This window comes from Scyliorhinus canicula, chromosome 9 (genome assembly GCF_902713615.1).
Source record: "Scyliorhinus canicula chromosome 9, sScyCan1.1, whole genome shotgun sequence".
Lineage (NCBI taxonomy): Eukaryota > Metazoa > Chordata > Chondrichthyes > Carcharhiniformes > Scyliorhinidae > Scyliorhinus > Scyliorhinus canicula.
In genome coordinates, this window is record NC_052154.1 from 98,871,624 (window position 1) to 98,888,931 (window position 17,308).

At 56.6% G+C, this 17,308-nt stretch overlaps 1 protein-coding gene across 1 annotated transcript in view; it reads right to left on the bottom strand.

Annotated features, from left to right (window-relative positions):
- Positions 1-4,411: 4,411 nt before the first annotated feature.
- Positions 4,412-17,308, bottom strand: part of slc39a13 (solute carrier family 39 member 13) — a 101,164-nt gene continuing 88,267 nt past the window's right edge. The window contains exons 9-10 of the mRNA XM_038807326.1: positions 13,824-13,923; positions 4,412-4,688 (exon numbers count right to left, since the gene is read on the bottom strand). Of these exons, the coding sequence (XP_038663254.1) occupies positions 4,616-4,688; positions 13,824-13,923 (173 nt within the window). The 3' untranslated portion in view covers positions 4,412-4,615. The remainder of the gene's footprint in view (positions 4,689-13,823; positions 13,924-17,308) is intronic.

Genomic DNA, 17,308 nt, shown 5'->3' on the forward strand with positions numbered 1-17,308 from the left:
TTGAGCAATATGATTGAGGAGGACACACGGGTAGTGTTTGGTGAACAAGATCGAAGAGGACAGGTGGATAATTTTTTGGACAATAAGATTGATGGGGACAGATATAGTATTTGGGGAATAATCTCGAGGAGGACATACGGGTAGTGTTTCGGCAATGAGATTAAGGAGGAAGACTTCCTGTGGTGGCCATGGAATCAGTGGTCGCACATACGGCGGCTCTGGCTTGAAGGCATTTGTTTTGGCATTTGTCGTGTTTTGGGTAGATTCGGCAGAAAAGTGAAGCGGAAAGAATAAGAGAAGACGTTCTCCCCTGGATTGGCATGTTTTTTGGTTATCAGACCCGGCAGAAGACAGTGCGGGACCCAGCTAAGGAGTTGGAGCTCACTGGTGGTGCAGCACCAATTGTGAAAATGGCGGAGGGGGAAGAGTCGTCATCAGCGGGAAAGCCTCAGATGGAGCAATTGATGAGCTTCAAGGAGCAATTTCAGGAGCGGAGGAAGGAGATGCATAGTGACTGGTCGATGTTTTGATTGAGGGAGCATTGGCGCCCCTTCGTGGGTCTCTAGATTGGGTGGAAATGTGCCTCAAGGCACAAGGGCAACGATCCGGGAGATGGAAAAGGTGGTGTCCAACCAGAGTGACTAAATTATGTCCTTGGAGGCGGAGGTGATGATCCTGGGGGATCTATGCAAGTCGCTGCGGTCAAATAACTTCAGTACAGTTTTAATGTAAGCCTACTTGTGACACTAATAAACATTATTATTAGGTGGAGGAGCAGGAGAACAGGTCCAGATGACAGAATTTGCGGATAGTGGGACTGCCGGAGGGAGTGGAGGGAACAAGTGCCACGAAGTATGTCTCGAGGATGTTGGCCAGGTTGGTGAGGAGAAGGTGTTGGACAAGGCCCCAGAGGTGGATCAGGTCCATAGGTCCTTGGAGCAGAAGCTGAGAGCAGGGGAGCTCCTGCGGGCGGTGATTGTGCGGACACACAAGTTTTTGGACAAGGAGGAGTGAGTCTGTGAATGGAAGGGCACTCAAATACAGATTTACCAGGACACTGGCGCGGAGCTGGCGTGTTTCAACAAGGCCAAGGTGGTGCTGTACAGACGACAGATTGGGTTCAGGGTGCTGTACCCGGCCAGACTCTGGATAACCCATGACGGCCGGCAATATTACTTTGAGACGCCAGAGGTGTTCTTTATCAGGGAACATAAGGTGGGGGAGAGCTGAAGGTGGTAAGGGTTGGAGGAGTTAAGTCCATGAAGATTGGGATTTGCTGTTGTTTTAGTTTGCCGATGCTTTTTTTTAGAAGTTCTAAGTTTGTAAGGGGCACATTGTTTCTTTTTTGGGAGGATGTTTTTGGTGCATTTGGATGTTTTTTCGTGTAAAGGGTGTGTTCGATGGGGCACTTTGGGTTGTGTTGATAAGTTTGATATTTTTGAGGGAGGTTGGGGACTTGTTGCACAGGCTACAGTGGGGTTGGTACGGGGGCTGGGTGGGAGTGTGGGGAAGGGGGCCTTTGGCCAGGAGTCACCAAGCTGGCAAGTAGTGAATAGGAGTGTGGTGGGGGAGGAGGCAGCGAGAGCTGGCCAGTTTTTTTTGGGTGGGAAGAGGGGGTAGGCGATGTGGCAGGAATGGAGGATGAGCATGGTAATGGACGGGTCAGAGGGCCATCTTGGATGGGGCCGGTTCAGAGTGGGTTTGGGCGAGACACATCCGAAGACATGAAATCTCCGCGGGTGTAAACTCCGGTCAAGAGGTCCAGGGTTTTTTGTACACCTGGAGAGTTTGAGAGCTGAGGTGATTTTCTTGCAGGAGACACATCTCCAAGTGAAGGACCAGGTTAGGCCGAGGAAACGATAGTCAGACAAGTATTTCAATCAGGTTTGACTCGAACTAGAGTCGGGTGGCCATTTTGTTGAACAATAAAACGGTGTTTGTGGGGGCCAGGGAGGTGAGAGATCTGTGAGTGTGGCGTTAGAAGGGACGGCGGTAGTGTTAGTCAATGTGCATACGCCTAACTGGGTTTGTAAAGAGGTTACTGGGGGGGGGGGGGGGGGGGGGGGGGGGGGTGAGGGATTCCGGACTTCGACACGCATCAACTGATTATGGGTGGGGATTTGTAAAAAATAAAAACATTTTGAGTACCCAATTCATTTTTTCCAATTAAGGGCCGATTTTAACATGGCCAATCCACCTACCCTGCACATGTTTGGGTTGTGGGGGTGAAACCCACGCAAACACGGGGAGAATGTGCAAACTCCACACGGACAGTGACCCAGAGCCAGAATTGAACCAGGGTCCTCGCCGCCATGAGGCAGCAGTGCTAACCACTGTGCCACTCTGCTGCCCCTGGGGGGGGGGATTTTAACTGTGTAACTGAGTCGAAGGTGGACAAGCCAACCGTAAGTTGATGGGAAGGTCGAGGGTGGCGAAAGAGCTGGGAGCGTTTATGGAAAGGATTGAGATGGTGGATCCATGGAGATTCATGAACCCTGGAGGGAGAGAGCACCCCTTCTTCTTGCACGTGTATAGGGTTTATTTTGGATTATGTTTTTCGTCGTAAGTTGGGCGGTGCCAATGAGAATGGGAGGGGCAAATATGCCAGAATTGTGATCTCGGATCATGCGCCGCACTGGCAGGATATGAGGCTTAGTTCGGGACAGGTGCAACGGCCGGGGGGTGAGGTTGGATTCTGGACTTCTAGCAGACAAGGCATTTTGAGGTGAGAGTGGCGATTAGGAATTACGTGGAGCTTAATCAGAATGGGGAGGTGTTGGTGGCCATGTTTTGGGAATCTTTGAAGACGGTGGTTCGAGGTGAGATCATTTTGTTTAAGGCTCATAGGGAAAGGAGGGTGGAGCACCGGCAGCTACTGGATGAGACAGTAGAGGTAGATAGAAGATACTCGGCGGCCCCTATGAAAAAGCTGTTGGTGGATAGGAAGAGGTTGCAGGGGCAGTTTCATAGATTGACAACAGGCAAGGCGGTGTTACACCTGCGGAGTGTGAGGGAGTGCACTACAAGTATGGAGAGAGGGCGAATCGTAAGGTAGCCCACCAGCTGTGGCATCAGGCAGTGTCTCGGGATATTTTGCAGGCAAGGCTGGAGAAGAGGGAGTTAGTGTTGCAGCCGGAAAAGATAGATGAGGTGTGCAGGGGGGTTTGAGGAGATGTTGTATCAGGCAGAACTGGCTGGAGAGGATACGGGGCATTTTCAGGATGGGTTGGAGTTCCCAGAGCTAAAGGGGGGGGGGGGGGGAAGAGAGGCAGGCATTGGAGGAGCCATTGGGGTTGAGGGAGTGATGGATTGGATTAGGGGAGGACAGGCACATAGTGTTTGAACAAAAAGATTGGGGAGGGCAGTGGTTGGGCAATAAGATCAAGGAGGCTAGCAGTAGTATTTGGGGAGTAAGATCAAGAGGACAGACAGATGGTGTTTGGGCAATAAGATAGAGGACAGACGGGTCGTGTTTGGGGAATAAGATCGAGGAGGGTAGACAAGTAGTGTTTAGTGAATAAGATCGAGGAGGCTTGACAAGTAGTGTTTGGGGAATAAGATCAAGGAGGGCAGATGGGTAGTGTTTGGGAATAAGATCGATGAAGATAGACGTTAGTTATCGGACTCAGGTCATTTCCTCTCAGTTTGCTACATTCTGTTCACACAATCAAAGGAAAAAGGGTGTCATTGAGCTGATAAAGTCCAGAGAAAAGTACACACCTCTAATTACAGGTGCCAGCTGTCGTCGAGGAAATCTTCCTTTTTAAAAATAAATTTAGAGTACCCAATTCATTTCTCTAATTAAGGGGCAATTTAGCATGGCCAATCCACCTACCCTGCACATGTTTGGGTTGTGGGGGCAAAACCCACACAAACACGAGGAGAATGTGTAAACTCCACATGGACCGTGATCCAGATCCGGGATCGAACCTGGGACCTCGGCGCCGTGAGGCTGCAGTGCTATCCACTGCGCCACCATGCTGCCGTAAGGAGATCTTCCTGACGCCATCAGGGTGTGTACAGCCTGAAGTCAGAGAATTCCGAGGCTCAACATAGATTGGGCTGACACCTGTAAGTGGAAGAGTTTCAATGATGGGACTGATAATGACTTCAGTATCCTAAGCTGTCCATGTCTGACCTGTGATGTGAAGCAATGTCCAAGCTCCAGGCAGTATTCTCAAACTAACAGCAAAACATTTGACAAGGCACATTTCCTATGCTCCTTCTGAATAAAAACTGTCGATTGGAAGCACAGTGAAGACCAGTCTGTGAAGAACGGAACTCAGAAACTGCTCAGTACTTATATAATGCAGGTCTGGTGAGCTAAGGGCTTGGTTGTCTGACATTGAAGTACCATCGATTGTATAGTGGCTGTTCCTAGTCGTGCAACATCTGGTTTATTGCATTTTTCTTTGGTTGAGAATTTTACTGGAGGTTACGAGTCATTTAGTGTTGCTCCGTTTAAAGGAAATGCGGGAAGAACATCAATTTCTTTTCTCCATACTGGTACAGTTGTTAATCTTGTTGATCAATTGTCTCATTCCAGCTGGCTGCAGGTTACCTTCCCTCTGTTTTATTGAAATGGCACTGATCCGGGAACATACCAGGACCTCAGTTAGACAATGACAGAGACCAGCATCATGACTCCAATCCCACTGAATAGCAGCAACACCTGATAAACAGAGTTCCTGAAACACAGAGATCAAAAATGCAGCTACTGAAATGGGAATCTGTGAAGAGGACAAAAGCTGTTTGTGCAATTCCCGACCTGCCAGAAATCCACTTTCTTTTCCCACAATCATTTCCTACTTTTGTATCTGATGCACAGAAATCTGTATTGTTACGACCCTGGACAAGTGAACGGTCAATTTCAGCCCCACAGACCCTGGAGTCCCAACATACGTGAATTAACCAATAATTTGTGTTTTCTTAAGATCTTTAACCCATGACTGGTCCAATGAGTTACAGACACCAGGGGCGCGATTCTCTGCCCCCCCACGCCGGGTGGGAGAATAGCGGAAGGACCTCCCGACATTTTTCACGCCCTCCCGCTATTCTCCCCCCCCCCCCATGCCCGACCCACGCCACGAATCGGCGCTCGCCGTTTTTTACGGCGAGCGGCGATTCTCCGAGGCTGATGGGCCGAGCGGCCGGGCCTTCACACCCGTTTCAACACGGCAGCAAACACACCTGCTTGCTGCCGTAGTGAAACAGGCGGCAAATGCCCGTTTGGGGCATCTGGGGGCATGATAAGCACGGCAGTACCACGGCCGTGCCAAGGGGGGCATAGGCCCGCGATCGGTGCCCACCGATTGCGGGCCGGCGTCCGTAACGGACGCACTCTTTTCCCTCCGCAGCCCCGCAAGATCAAGCCGCCACGTCTTGTGGGGCGGCTGAGGGAAAAGACGGCAACTGCGCATGAGCGGCGGACGTAATCGGCCGCGTCAGCCAGCGTGACGCTTGACGTGTGGCCCTGACGACCGTCGTCAAGGCCGCGCCGCCGTGACACACAGGGCCGCGCTCCAAGCCCCGCCCGGGGGGGGGGGGAGAGAATCGGCCCCGGAAGTGGGCGTGAAGGCTGCCGTGGGTCACGGCCTGTCCCACGGCAGGTTTTAGGATTCTCCGCATTTGCGGAGCATTTCGCCCCAGATTTATACGTAAAACATTAACAAACTCCTTATTAATAAGAGAAAAAGATGAATCTAGATATAAAGAAATAACAGGACCAAGGCCTACCAGTCTACCTAATCCTAAAACCTCATCCCACCCTCCAGACACACACAAGACAGACCCAGTCTGCATCAACATCTCCTCCAGTTCTCCCAATGTAAAAGTGCTGTACCTGGACCTTGTCCATATCAACACTCTCCATTACTCCCAGTGTAAAAGTGCTGTACCTGTACCCAGACTGTATCAACACTCTCCATTACTCCCAGTGTAAAAGTGCTGTACCTGTACCCAGTCTGCATCAACACTCTCCATTACTCCCAATGTAAAAGTGCTGTACCTGTACCCAGTCTGCACCAACACTCTCCATCACTCCCAATGTAAAAGTGCTGTACCTGTACCCAGTCTGCACCAACACTCTCCTCCATTACTCCCAATGTAAAAGTGCTGTACATGTACCCAGTCTGCACCAACACTCTCCATTACTCCCAATGTAAAAGTGCTGTACCTGTACCCAGTCTGTATCAACACACTCCATTACTCCCAGTGTAAAAGTGCTGTACCTGTACCCAGTCTGCATCAACACTCTCCATTACTCCCAGTGTAAAAGTGCTGTACCTGTACCCAGTCTGCACCAATACTCTCCTCCATTACTCCCAGTGTAAAAGTGCTGTACCTGTACCCAGTCTGCATCAACAGTCTCCTCCATTACTCCCAATGTAAAAGTGCTGTACCTGTACCCAGTCTGCATCAACACTCTCCATTACTCCCAATGTAAAAGTGCTGTACCTGTACCAAGTCTGCACCAACACTCTCCATTACTCCCAATGTATAAGTGCTGTACCTGTACCCAGTCTGCACCAACACTCTCCTCCATTACTCCCAGTGTATAAGTGCTGTACCTGTACCCAGTCTGCATCAACAGTCTCCTGCATTACTCCCAGTGTATAAATGCTGTACCTGTACCCAGTCTGCATCAACACTCTCCATTACTCCCAGTGTAAAAATGCTGTACCTGTACCCAGTCTGCATCAACACTCTCCATTACTCCCAGTGTATAAATGCTGTACCTGTACCCAGTCTGCATCAACACTCTCCATTACTCCCAGTGTAAAAATGCTGTACCTGTACCCAGTCTGCATCAACACTCTCCATTACTCCCAGTGTAAAAGTGCTGTACCTGTACCCAGTCTGCATCAACACTCTCCATTACTCCCAGTGTATAAGTACTGTACCTGTACCCAGTCTGCATCAACAGTCTCCTGCATTACTCCCAATGTAAAAGTGCTGTACCTGTACCCAATCTGCACCAACACCCTCCTCCATTACTCCCAGTGTATAAGTGCTGTACCTGTACGCAGTCTGCATCAACAGTCTCCTGCATTACTCCCAGTGTATAAATGCTGTACCTGTACCCAGTCTGCATCAACACTCTCCATTACTCCCAGTGTAAAAATGCTGTACCTGTACCCAGTCTGCATCAACACTCTCCATTACTCCCAGTGTATAAGTACTGTACCTGTACCCAGTCTGCATCAACAGTCTCCTGCATTACTCCCAATGTAAAAGTGCTGTACCTGTACCCAATCTGCACCAACACCCTCCTCCATTACTCCCAGTGTAAAAATGTTGGGCGGGATTCTCCGCTCTCACGCTGGTTCGGAGAATAGTGGGCCGCACCGATTTTCACGGCGACGCCGGTCCGACGCCCTCCCGCTATTCTCCGAACCCCGCACAAACTACAGGTCGGCATTCCCGGCAAAGGCCTCAACAGACCCCCCCGACATGACCAGAAGCCCGACTTTTTGGCCCCCGCTATTCTCCGGCCCGTATGGGCCGAAGTCCCGATGTCATCACGCAATGTTTTCACGCCGGCCAACACACCTGCTTTTCAAGTTCGTCAACCAGTCGCGCTGGCTGACGAGAGCTTCGAGGAGGTGAGCGCACCGCTCAGCGCACTGCTGGAGTCTGGCCACAACGGGGGAGGCATCCCCGAGAACGGGAGGGGGGTCCAGAGCGGGGGGGATGTGGGAGACGGAGGGGGGGGGGGGAGTGTGGGAGACTGAGGGGGGAGTGTGAGAGACTGAGGGGGGGAGTGGGAGATGGAGGGTGATGTGTGGGAGACGGAGGGGGGTGTGTGGGAGACGGAGGGGGGGGTGGAGTGTGGGAGACGGGGGGGGGGGGGGGTTGGGAGACAGAGGGGGGGTGGGAGACGGAGGGGGGGGAGTGGAAGACTGAGGGGGGTGTGTGGGAGACGGAGGGGGGTTTGTGGGAGACGGAGGGGGGTTTGTGGGAGACGGAGGGGGGTGTGTGGGAGACAGAGGGGGGAGTGGGAGACGGAAGAGGGGAGTGTGGGAGACTGAGGGGGGAGTATGGGAGACTGAGGGGGAGGGAGAGTGGGAGACTGAGGGGGGAAGTGGAAGACTGAGGAGGGAAGTGGGAGACTGAGGGGGGAAGTGGGAGACTGAGGGGGGAAGTGGGAGACTGAGGGGGGAAGTGGGAGACTGAGGGGGGAAGTGGGAGACTGAGGGGGGAAGTGGGAGACTGAGGGGGGAAGTGGGAGACTGAGGGGGGAAGTGGGAGACTGAGGGGGGAAGTGGGAGACTGAGGGGGGAAGTGGGAGACTGAGGGGGGAAGTGGGAGACTGAGGGGGAAGTGGGAGTGGGGGGGGGGGTAGGGAGAGAGTGAGCGAGTGACTCGTCCAACCCTGGTTACAAAGTGTCTGCCACCATGCCATGGCGTGCCGATCACGAGGACACGGCCGCTGGTTGCCATGTGGCTTACGGCCACAGACGCACCGGTGAAGAGGACGTAGTTAACTGCCCGTTGGATGCAGAAAGTGACCAGGGGTTAGGCTGCCCGCGTGTCAGCAGCGCGACCAGGCCACCGGGACACACGGCTGCCGAGGTGTCGACTAATCTCCGTCTAACATGTCCCGTTTCTCTGCCCCCACCACCCTTCTGTAGGTTAGCACAATGTCTGCGAACAGAGCGGCTATGTTCAGCGCAGTGGTTGGGGCCGCTGAACTGCATTTGGAGATGGAGCAGCGTCCACAACCACAACCCGCAGTGGATGCAGGGCCAGCAGCAGAGGGAAGGGCCGAGGAGTTGGCAGTCGTTGAGCAGCATGGGGGGGGGGGGGGGCGCGGAGGAGGAGGAGGAGAGAGTGAGGGTGCAGCCACGGCGCCAGAGGCGACGACCAAGGCTGAGGGTGTACCGTGCCCGGATCTCTTTCCTAACAATGACGGACATCACCTGCAGGAGGAGACTCCAGCTGAGTAGGGGGACGGTGATACACATCTGTCACTTCGTGGCGCACCTCGCCCCACGTGGAACGGGGGGAGGTCACGCGATCCCGGTTGCTATCAAGGTGACGGTCGCTCTTAACGTCTATGCGACCGGCTCCTTCCAGTCTCCGAGCGGGGACCTCTCCGGGATCTCCCAGTCATCGGTGCACAGGTGCATCCGGGATGTGACCGACGCCCTCTCTGCCATCGCCGATCGCTACATCACCTTTCCCGAGGACTGAGCAAATCAAGATTCACGAGCTCGTGGATTTGCCAGCGTGGCCGGGATACCGATGCTGCAGGGGGCAATCGATTGTGTTCACGTCCCTATGCGCCCACCTGCAGGGGACAGGGAGGTCTTCACAAACAGAAGGGGATCATACTCCATGAATATCCAGGTGGTATGCGACCCCCACATGACGTTCATGAATGTCTGTGCAAGGTTCCCAGGGAGTGTGCATGACTCCTACATACTGGCGCAGTCGTACGTCCCTGCGATGTTTGAGGGACATCCCCCCCGGCTGAGGGGCTGGTTGCTACGCGACAGGGGCTATCCGCTGAGGTCTTGGCTGATGACGCCTATACGGAGGCCTCAGACCAATGCGGAAACCCGATACAATGAGGCCCATGCAGCAACCAGGGGTGTGGTGGAGCGCTGCCGTGGCCTCCTGAAGATGAGATTCAGGTGCCTGGACTGCTCCGGAAGGGCCCTGCTGTACCAGCCCGACAGGGTCGCTCGCACTGTTGTGGTCTGCTGTGCGCTGCACAACATCGCGATGCAGAGGGGAGATGATCTGCTGCAAGAGGCGGAGGGAGAAGCCAGTGGCAGTGGTGCCAGCACAGAGGAGGAGCAGAGGGAGGAAGGGGAGGAGGAGGCTGGCGGAGTGGTGGGCGCAGCACGCAGACACGACCCAGGTGCTGGTGATGCCCAGGAGGCGGCACAACGGACCCGGCGAGGACAGCGGGCACACGATGCCTTGGTGGCAGCACGGTTCACGCGTCGCATGCGACGTCCCCGTTGAACACCAAACCACCATCTGCATCGCCAGTCGTGCAGAGGGTCAATACACAACTGCCACCACCACAAACCCCCCCCCACGTACAATGCTCCAATTCGACATCACCCTTACCACTGGGTCCAGACGGTATGGCACAACATTGATGGCTGTGTCAGCGGGTGTGATCAATGCCATGTGGAATGATGACAGCCCGCTCTGCGATGAGCTGTGAGCTCAGAATCGTTAGAGAGAGTCTGACCCATGGCAATAGCTGAACCATCCACCTTGGTGGCCGCTGAGTTCGTCACGGACACTCCATCACGTGCCTGCATGGGGTAGCTGTGGGAGGGGGTGGGGGGAGGGGCAGGGACTGCACACCCGGCACCGAAGTTTCACCGCTCGTCAACCCCAGTGACATTCGGTCACCATTACGATTCCTGTGGCTGACAATCACACGGTATTACAAGTAAGGTGGAACAGTGCGTTTAATGTTAACAATAATTTACAGATGCCCTAGCCCCTACAACTAAACTGTGCCCTTCACCCGTGCCAACTTACTCAGTAAGTTGCCTTACGGGCCCTACCACTACGTCTAAGTGATTCCCCAGATGATACAGCAGGAGTGGAGGAGGATTGCTGCGAATCGCCCCCTTCGACTTGTTTCTCCTTCAGCAAGCGTTTCCTGGGGCGACCCGGCCTTGATGGGCCAGGCTGCTCTGCGGGCGTCTCGGGTGACGTTGTGCCACCCTGCTCTGCCTGCTGCCCACCCGATGCACCAGGCATGGGACGGGGGGAGGCCGAGAATTCCGGGACGTCCCGTGATGGAGTTAATGGGACGGGCCCCGAAACCACCTCCTCCCTCGGGGAGCCCGGTGGCCCCCAGGCCTCACTTTGGGACAGAGGTGCGAGCGGGGAGGTGCCCCGTCGCGCCACCGACACCTGGCGCTGCCAGTCCTGGAGGCCTGCAATGGTATCCATCAGGATCCGAAGGTTTGCAGAGACGGAGTCCAGGGAGTTAGACATTCCCACCAGGGACTGTGCAATCTCAACCTGTGAGTGCACGATGCCATCCAGCACGTGTGTTAGGCGGTTGATGCTCTCCGCGACTGACTGCTGGGACTGTGCCATTGACTGCTGTGACTATGCCATGGTGTGCTGCGACTGGGCCATGACCTGCTGAGACTCGGCCAAGGCTCGCAGCGCGTCGGCAATGTCGTGTTGGCTCTGGCGCATTGCTGCCTGTGAGAGGGCAACCCTGTCCAGGGCCGAGGATGACGTGTGCATAACCTGACCCATTGCCTCCACCGCGGATGCCACCCGTGCGGTGTCAGCCTGGGTTGCTGCCATGAGCGCCACCACTCCCTGCTCCTGGACGCGGTTCGGCTCCTCTAACAGCGTCTGCAGAGTCTGGAAGACAGCCCTCATCCCGTCATTGTGTCCCTGGGTTTCTTGATGCATCGGCTGTGCGGGTGGGTTGAGAAACTCCAGAAACTCGGAAAACGTCTGGGAGCCAGCTGGATGCTGGGCCTGGCCTGCCCTCCGCCAGTCCGGGCCCTCGGCTGCTCCGACCTCCACCTGCTGTACCTGCTCAGCTGTGATGTGCGACCCAGACTGTGACCCAGGAGCCTCATCACTAAATAGCCCAACCGGGGTGAGTGTCTCTGGGATGGTGGATGGTGTGGGAGATAGCTGTGCCGCAAGCCCGAGGTCGTCTTGGGTTGACGCCTCCTCAATGTCATCGGCCCACTGAGAGGCCGCAGGGCGTTCGCGGGCCATTTCTCTCTCTCCCTCTCTCGCCGCCCTCTGGGTGTCCTGCTCCACAGATTCGGTTGGGGAGGATGGGACTCCCCGCTGATCGGGCACCCTCTGTCGTGCGGCCCTGGGTGCGGTGGGGGCAGATGCCTGTCTCCGCCTGGAGGCAGGCGGCCCTAGTCGTTCGGCATCACGTCCTCGGGAAGAGAATGAAACGGGTTATTTAGAGACGCTCGGCCGGGCGCTGGACTATCCCAGTGGGCAGGGTATGAAGGGACAGAGGATGGGGGAGGTGTCCCAGTGGGCAGGGTGTGAACGGACAGAGGATGGGGGAGGTGTCCCAGTGGGCAGGGTGTGTGAAGGGACAGAGGATGGGGGAGGTGTCCCAGTGGGCAGGGTGTGTGAAGGGACAGAGGATGGGGGAGGTGTCCCAGTGGGCAGGGTGTGTGAAGGGACAGAGGATGGGGGAGGTGTCCCAGTGGGCAGGGTGTGTGAAGGGACAGAGGATGGGGGAGGTGTCCCAGTGGGCAGGGTGTGTGAAGGGACAGAGGATGGGGGAGGTGTCCCAGTGGGCAGGGTGTGTGAAGGGACAGAGGATGGGGGAGGTGTCCCAGTGGGCAGGGTGTGTGAAGGGACAGAGGATGGGAGAGGTGTCCCAGTGGGCAGGGTGTGAAGGGACAGAGGATGGGGGAGGTGTCCAAGTGGGCAGGGTGTGTGAAGGGACAGAGGATGGGGGAGGTGTCCCAGTGGGCAGGGTGTGAAGGGATAGAGGATGGGGAGGTGTCTCAGTGGGCAGAGTGTGAAGGGACAGAGGATGGGGGAGGGGGGGGTTTTGTCATGCAGGGTTGTCTCACTTGTTGCAGCTCCGCCAACCTCACATTGCGCGATCTCCCGGGTGGCAGATCCCCCAACAAGGTCCAGTGCCCTCTGTTCAAACGTGGTGAGCAGGTGCAGGATGGGCGAACCCCCTCCAGTCTTGTTCCGCTCACGAGTGTTGTGAGCGGTCATGTCCTGTTGGGGGAGGGGGCATAGGTAGATCATTACAATACGGCAGGTATCAGCAGGCCGTTCAGATACTGGCACAGCTGGGGGTCAAGACCATTGCATCTCTCCAGAGCGCTGGGTCTGTGACTACTTTGTGAACCACCCTCCACTCAACTCACTCTGCCCCAATCCCCCTCCACCCCCCGTGCCCGGCACTTACCCTGGCAGCCCTGGTGAGATTGTGCATCTTCTTCCTACATTGCTCTGCAGAGGGGTCTGCCCCACAGCACTGACGGCAGCAGCCACGTCACGCCAGGCCTGGCGCACCGCGCTAGCAGGGTGGCGATGCCCTCTTCGCGGGTAGATGATGCCCCTCCTCTGCTCGATTGAATCCAGCAGCGTCTCGACGTCAGCCTCCAAGAATCGCGGGGCTGCTCTCCTTGGCTCCGACATCTTGGCCTAGTTTCTGTGCTCGCCAGCACCTTTTTACAGCGTCGGGCGGCCTCACGTGGGCGTGTTCGTGTCGTCGTCGCGTTCCGGTGTCATCGTGCACGTGATTTACGCGGCCCCGTTCCTAGCCCATTTCCCAGACGTGAATACGTCGGGAACGGGGCCGTGTTGGGCCGTCGCAAAAGTCTGCCGTCAAAACGGCCGACTTCGCGATTTTCCGCGGGTGCGGAGAATCGCGCCCGTTGTACCTGTACCCATCTCCCATCTCCTCAGCCTCCAATTACCTACGCTCAAAGCAATTCAATTTCTTTTCTTCCCAAATATGCAGGTTTTGTCCAACCGCAACAGTTTGCATTAGACAATAGGCATGAGGGTATCTAATATGGACATAATTGCTCCAGGTATCTGCATGTTGCCTCGAGTTACTAATTGTAAATACTTGTGGCAGCAGTTGTCTCAGATACTGTGTATATAAGCACATTTGGAAGACTATTCCATCAAAGGCCTTATCTGTGAAGCATTAGCATTGCAAAATGATGCACCCTGTTAACATCAGGATGTGAAGATCATCAAATTCATTTCATCCAATGAGTGGAACGGTTTGGATGCTAGTTTATCTCTCCATCCAACATTTCCACAAACAATACTGACATTGCTTGAAAGATTAAAGAGGAATGGCTACTTACCACACGTCCTTTTCTTGAAGGAGATCAGGTACCACAGAAACCAGAGCAATGTATAGAAATCCTCCTGAAGTGAATGGTAGAATCCAAGCTACACTATCCCCTGGAAGATTTAACAAATAGACGCAATATACAGAGTTAGGCTACTGAGTTATTTCTACACACATTTATATCCTTTGACATGTTGATGTATGAACTACATGTAAGTGATAAATGTCAGGGAGGGTGAGTGGGCCAGGAGCAGAGGAGGTTCTGAGAGGGAGGAAGCGGGGGGACGAGAACGTCGGAGAAAGAGAGGGCGGGTGGGAGCATAAGAGAACGTGGAGCGGGTGGGAGCGTCAGAGAAAGCAGGGGACGGAGGGCGGACGTGTCAGAAAAGAAGGGGGAGGGAGGGCTGGCGAGTCAGAGAATGAGGGGGAGGGAGGGCGGGCGCGTCAGAGCAGGAGGGGGAGGGAGGGCGGGCGCGTCAGAGCAGGAGGGGGAGGGAGGGCGGGCGCGTCAGAGAAGGAGGGGGCGGGAGGGCGGGCGCGTCAGAGAAGGAGGGGGAGGGAGGGCGGGCGCGTCAGAGAAGGAGGGGGAGGGAGGGCGGGCGCGTCAGAGAAGGAGGGGGAGGGAGGGCGGGCGCGTCAGAGAAGGAGGGGGAGGGAGGGCGGGCGCGTCAGAGAAGGAGGGGGAGGGAGGGCGGGCGCGTCAGAGAAGGAGGGGGCGGGAGGGCGGGCGCGTCAGAGAAGGAGGGGGCGGGAGGGCGGGCGCGTCAGAGAAGGAGGGGGAGGGAGGGCTGGCGCGTCAGAGAAGGAGGGGGAGGGAGGCGGGCGCGTCAGAGACGGAGGGGGTGGGAGGGCGGGCGCGTCAGAGACGGAGGGGGAGGGAGGGCGGGCGCGTCAGAGAAGGAGAGGGAGGGAGGGCTGGCGCGTCAGAGAAGGAGGGGGAGGGAGGCGGGCGCGTCAGAGACGGAGGGGGAGGGAGGGCGGGCGCGTCAGAGAAGGAGGGGGAGGGAGGGCGGGCGCTTCAGAGAAGGAGGGGGAGGGAGGGCGGGCGCGTCAGAGAAGGAGGGGGAGGGAGGGCGGGCGCGTCAGAGAAGGAGGGGGAGGGAGGCGGGCGCGTCAGAGACGGAGGGGGCGGGAGGGCGGGCGCGTCAGAGACGGAGGGGGAGGGAGGGCGGGCGCGTCAGAGAAGGAGGGGGAGGGAGGGCGGGCGCTTCAGAGAAGGAGAGGGAGGGCGGGCGGGTCAGAGAAGGAGGGGGCGAGAGCGTCAGAGACGGAGGGGGCGGGGAGCGTCAGAGACGGAGGGGGCGGGAGGGTCAGAGACGGAGGGGGCGGGAGAGTCAGAGACGGAGGGGGCGGGAGGGTCAGAGACGGAGGGGGCGGGAGCGTCAGAGACGGAGGGGGAGGGTGCGGGAGCGTCAGTGAAGGAGGGGGAGGGAGGGCGGGAGCGTCAGTGAAGGAGGGGGAGGGAGGGCGGGCGCGTCAGTGAAGGAGGGGGAGGGAGGGCGGGCGCGTCAGAGAAGGAGGGGGAGGGGGCGGGAGGGCGGGCGCGTCAGAGAAGGAGGGGGAGGGGGCGGGAGGGCGGGCGCGTCAGAGAAGGAGGGGGGGGGGGGGCGGGAGGGCGGGCGCGTCAGAGAAGGAGGGGGAGGGGGCGGGAGGGTGGGCGCGTCAGAGAAGGAGGGGGAGGGGGCGGGAGGGCGGGCGCGTCAGAGAAGGAGGGGGAGGGGGCGGGAGGGCGGGCGCGTCAGAGAAGGAGGGGGAGGGGGCGGGAGCGTCAGAGAAGGAGGGGGAAGGGGCGGGAGCGTCAGAGACGGAGGGGGAGGGGGAAGGGGCGGGAGCGTCAGAGACGGAGGGGGAGGGGGAAGGGGCGGGAGCGTCAGTGAAGGAGGGGGCGGGAGGGCAGGCGCGTCAGAGAAGGAGGGGGAGGGGGCGGGAGCGTCAGAGAAGGAGGGGGAGGGGGCGAGAGGGCGGGCGCGTCAGAGAAGGAGGGGGAGGGGGCGGGAGCGTCAGAGACGGAGGGGGCGGGAGCGTCAGAGACGGAGGGGGCGGGAGCGTCAGAGACGGAGGGGGCGGGGAGCGTCAGAGACGGAGGGGGCGGGAGCGTCAGAGACGGAGGGGCGGGAGCGTCAGAGACGGAGGGGGCGGGAGCGTCAGAGACGGAGGGGGCGGGAGCGTCAGAGACGGAGGGGGCGGGAGCGTCAGAGACGGAGGGGGCGGGAGCGTCAGAGACGGAGGGGGCGGGAGCGTCAGAGATGGAAGGGGCGGGAGGGTCAGAGACGGAGGGGGCGGGAGGGTCAGAGACGGAGGGGGCGGTGGCCACTGGGAGGGGACGAAGGTAAGGGGCAGGGCGAATGGAGCATCAGAGAAGGAAGTGGAGGGAGAGCAGGCTGGTGGGAGGTGGAGGAATGGAGGGGGAATGGAGCGTCAGAGAAGGAAGTGGAGGGAGAGCAGGCCGGTGGGTGGTGGAGGAAGGGAGGGGGAATGGTATGTCAGAGGATGGCCATGGGGTTACCCTGTGGTTCGTTGTAGCTCACTTTGATGGACAGCTAGTGACGATGCAGAGCGAGGAGAACAGTGCGGCTTCAATTTCCTTATCGTGCGAGGTTATTCATGAAGGCCCCGGTTTCTCAACCTTGCCCCTTGCCTGAGGTGTGGTGATCCTCAGGTTAAATCACGGCCAGTCAGCTCTCTCCTTCAAAGGGGAAAGCAGCCCATGGTCATCTATGGCGACTTTACCTTCCTCAGGGGGTGTAAAAACATATCCAAAATAGAAGCAGGAGGAGGCCATTTGGCCCTTCGAGGCTGCTTAACGATTAATTACAATCATGGCTGATCATCAAGTTCAATACCTTGATCCCACCTTCCCCCCCATATCCTTTGATCCCTTTAGCTCCCAGAGCTATATCTAATCCTGTCTTGAAATTACATGTTTTAAACTGGCACTGCTGACGGTGGGGATAGGGAAGGGGGTGTTACCACAAACTTTGGGGCAGGCATCGATTTCCCTGTTGCTTAAAAAAGGATAAGGATCTGACGGAGTGTGGGTCGTATAGGCCCATATCACTTTTAAAACGTAGACGCAAAGGTGATAGGGGAAGATCAGACGGGGTTTGTGAGAGGGAGGCAGTGTTTTCGAACATTAGGAGGGTGTTGAACGTGGTTATGGCAACGGTGGAGGGGAAGGAAACAGAGGTGGTTGTGGCATTGGATGCCGAGAAAGCGGGAAGAATGGTGGTAATTTAAAAAAAAAAAAAAATTTTTTTTCTCCATTTTCACATTTACTTCAGAATTTACACTCCGCCAACAAACAGTAAACGGTAACAAATACAATGTCAATCCCCTTATCAACAACGATCCCATTCTCCCACCACCCCAAATAATGGCCCACCTGTCAATATAAGCATCAAATAAAACAAACTCTACCAAGGTGGGAAAATAAAGAAAAGGAAAAAAGGAAAAGAAATCAGTAATCGCCTATGGTCATCATTGACATATACAGTCCAC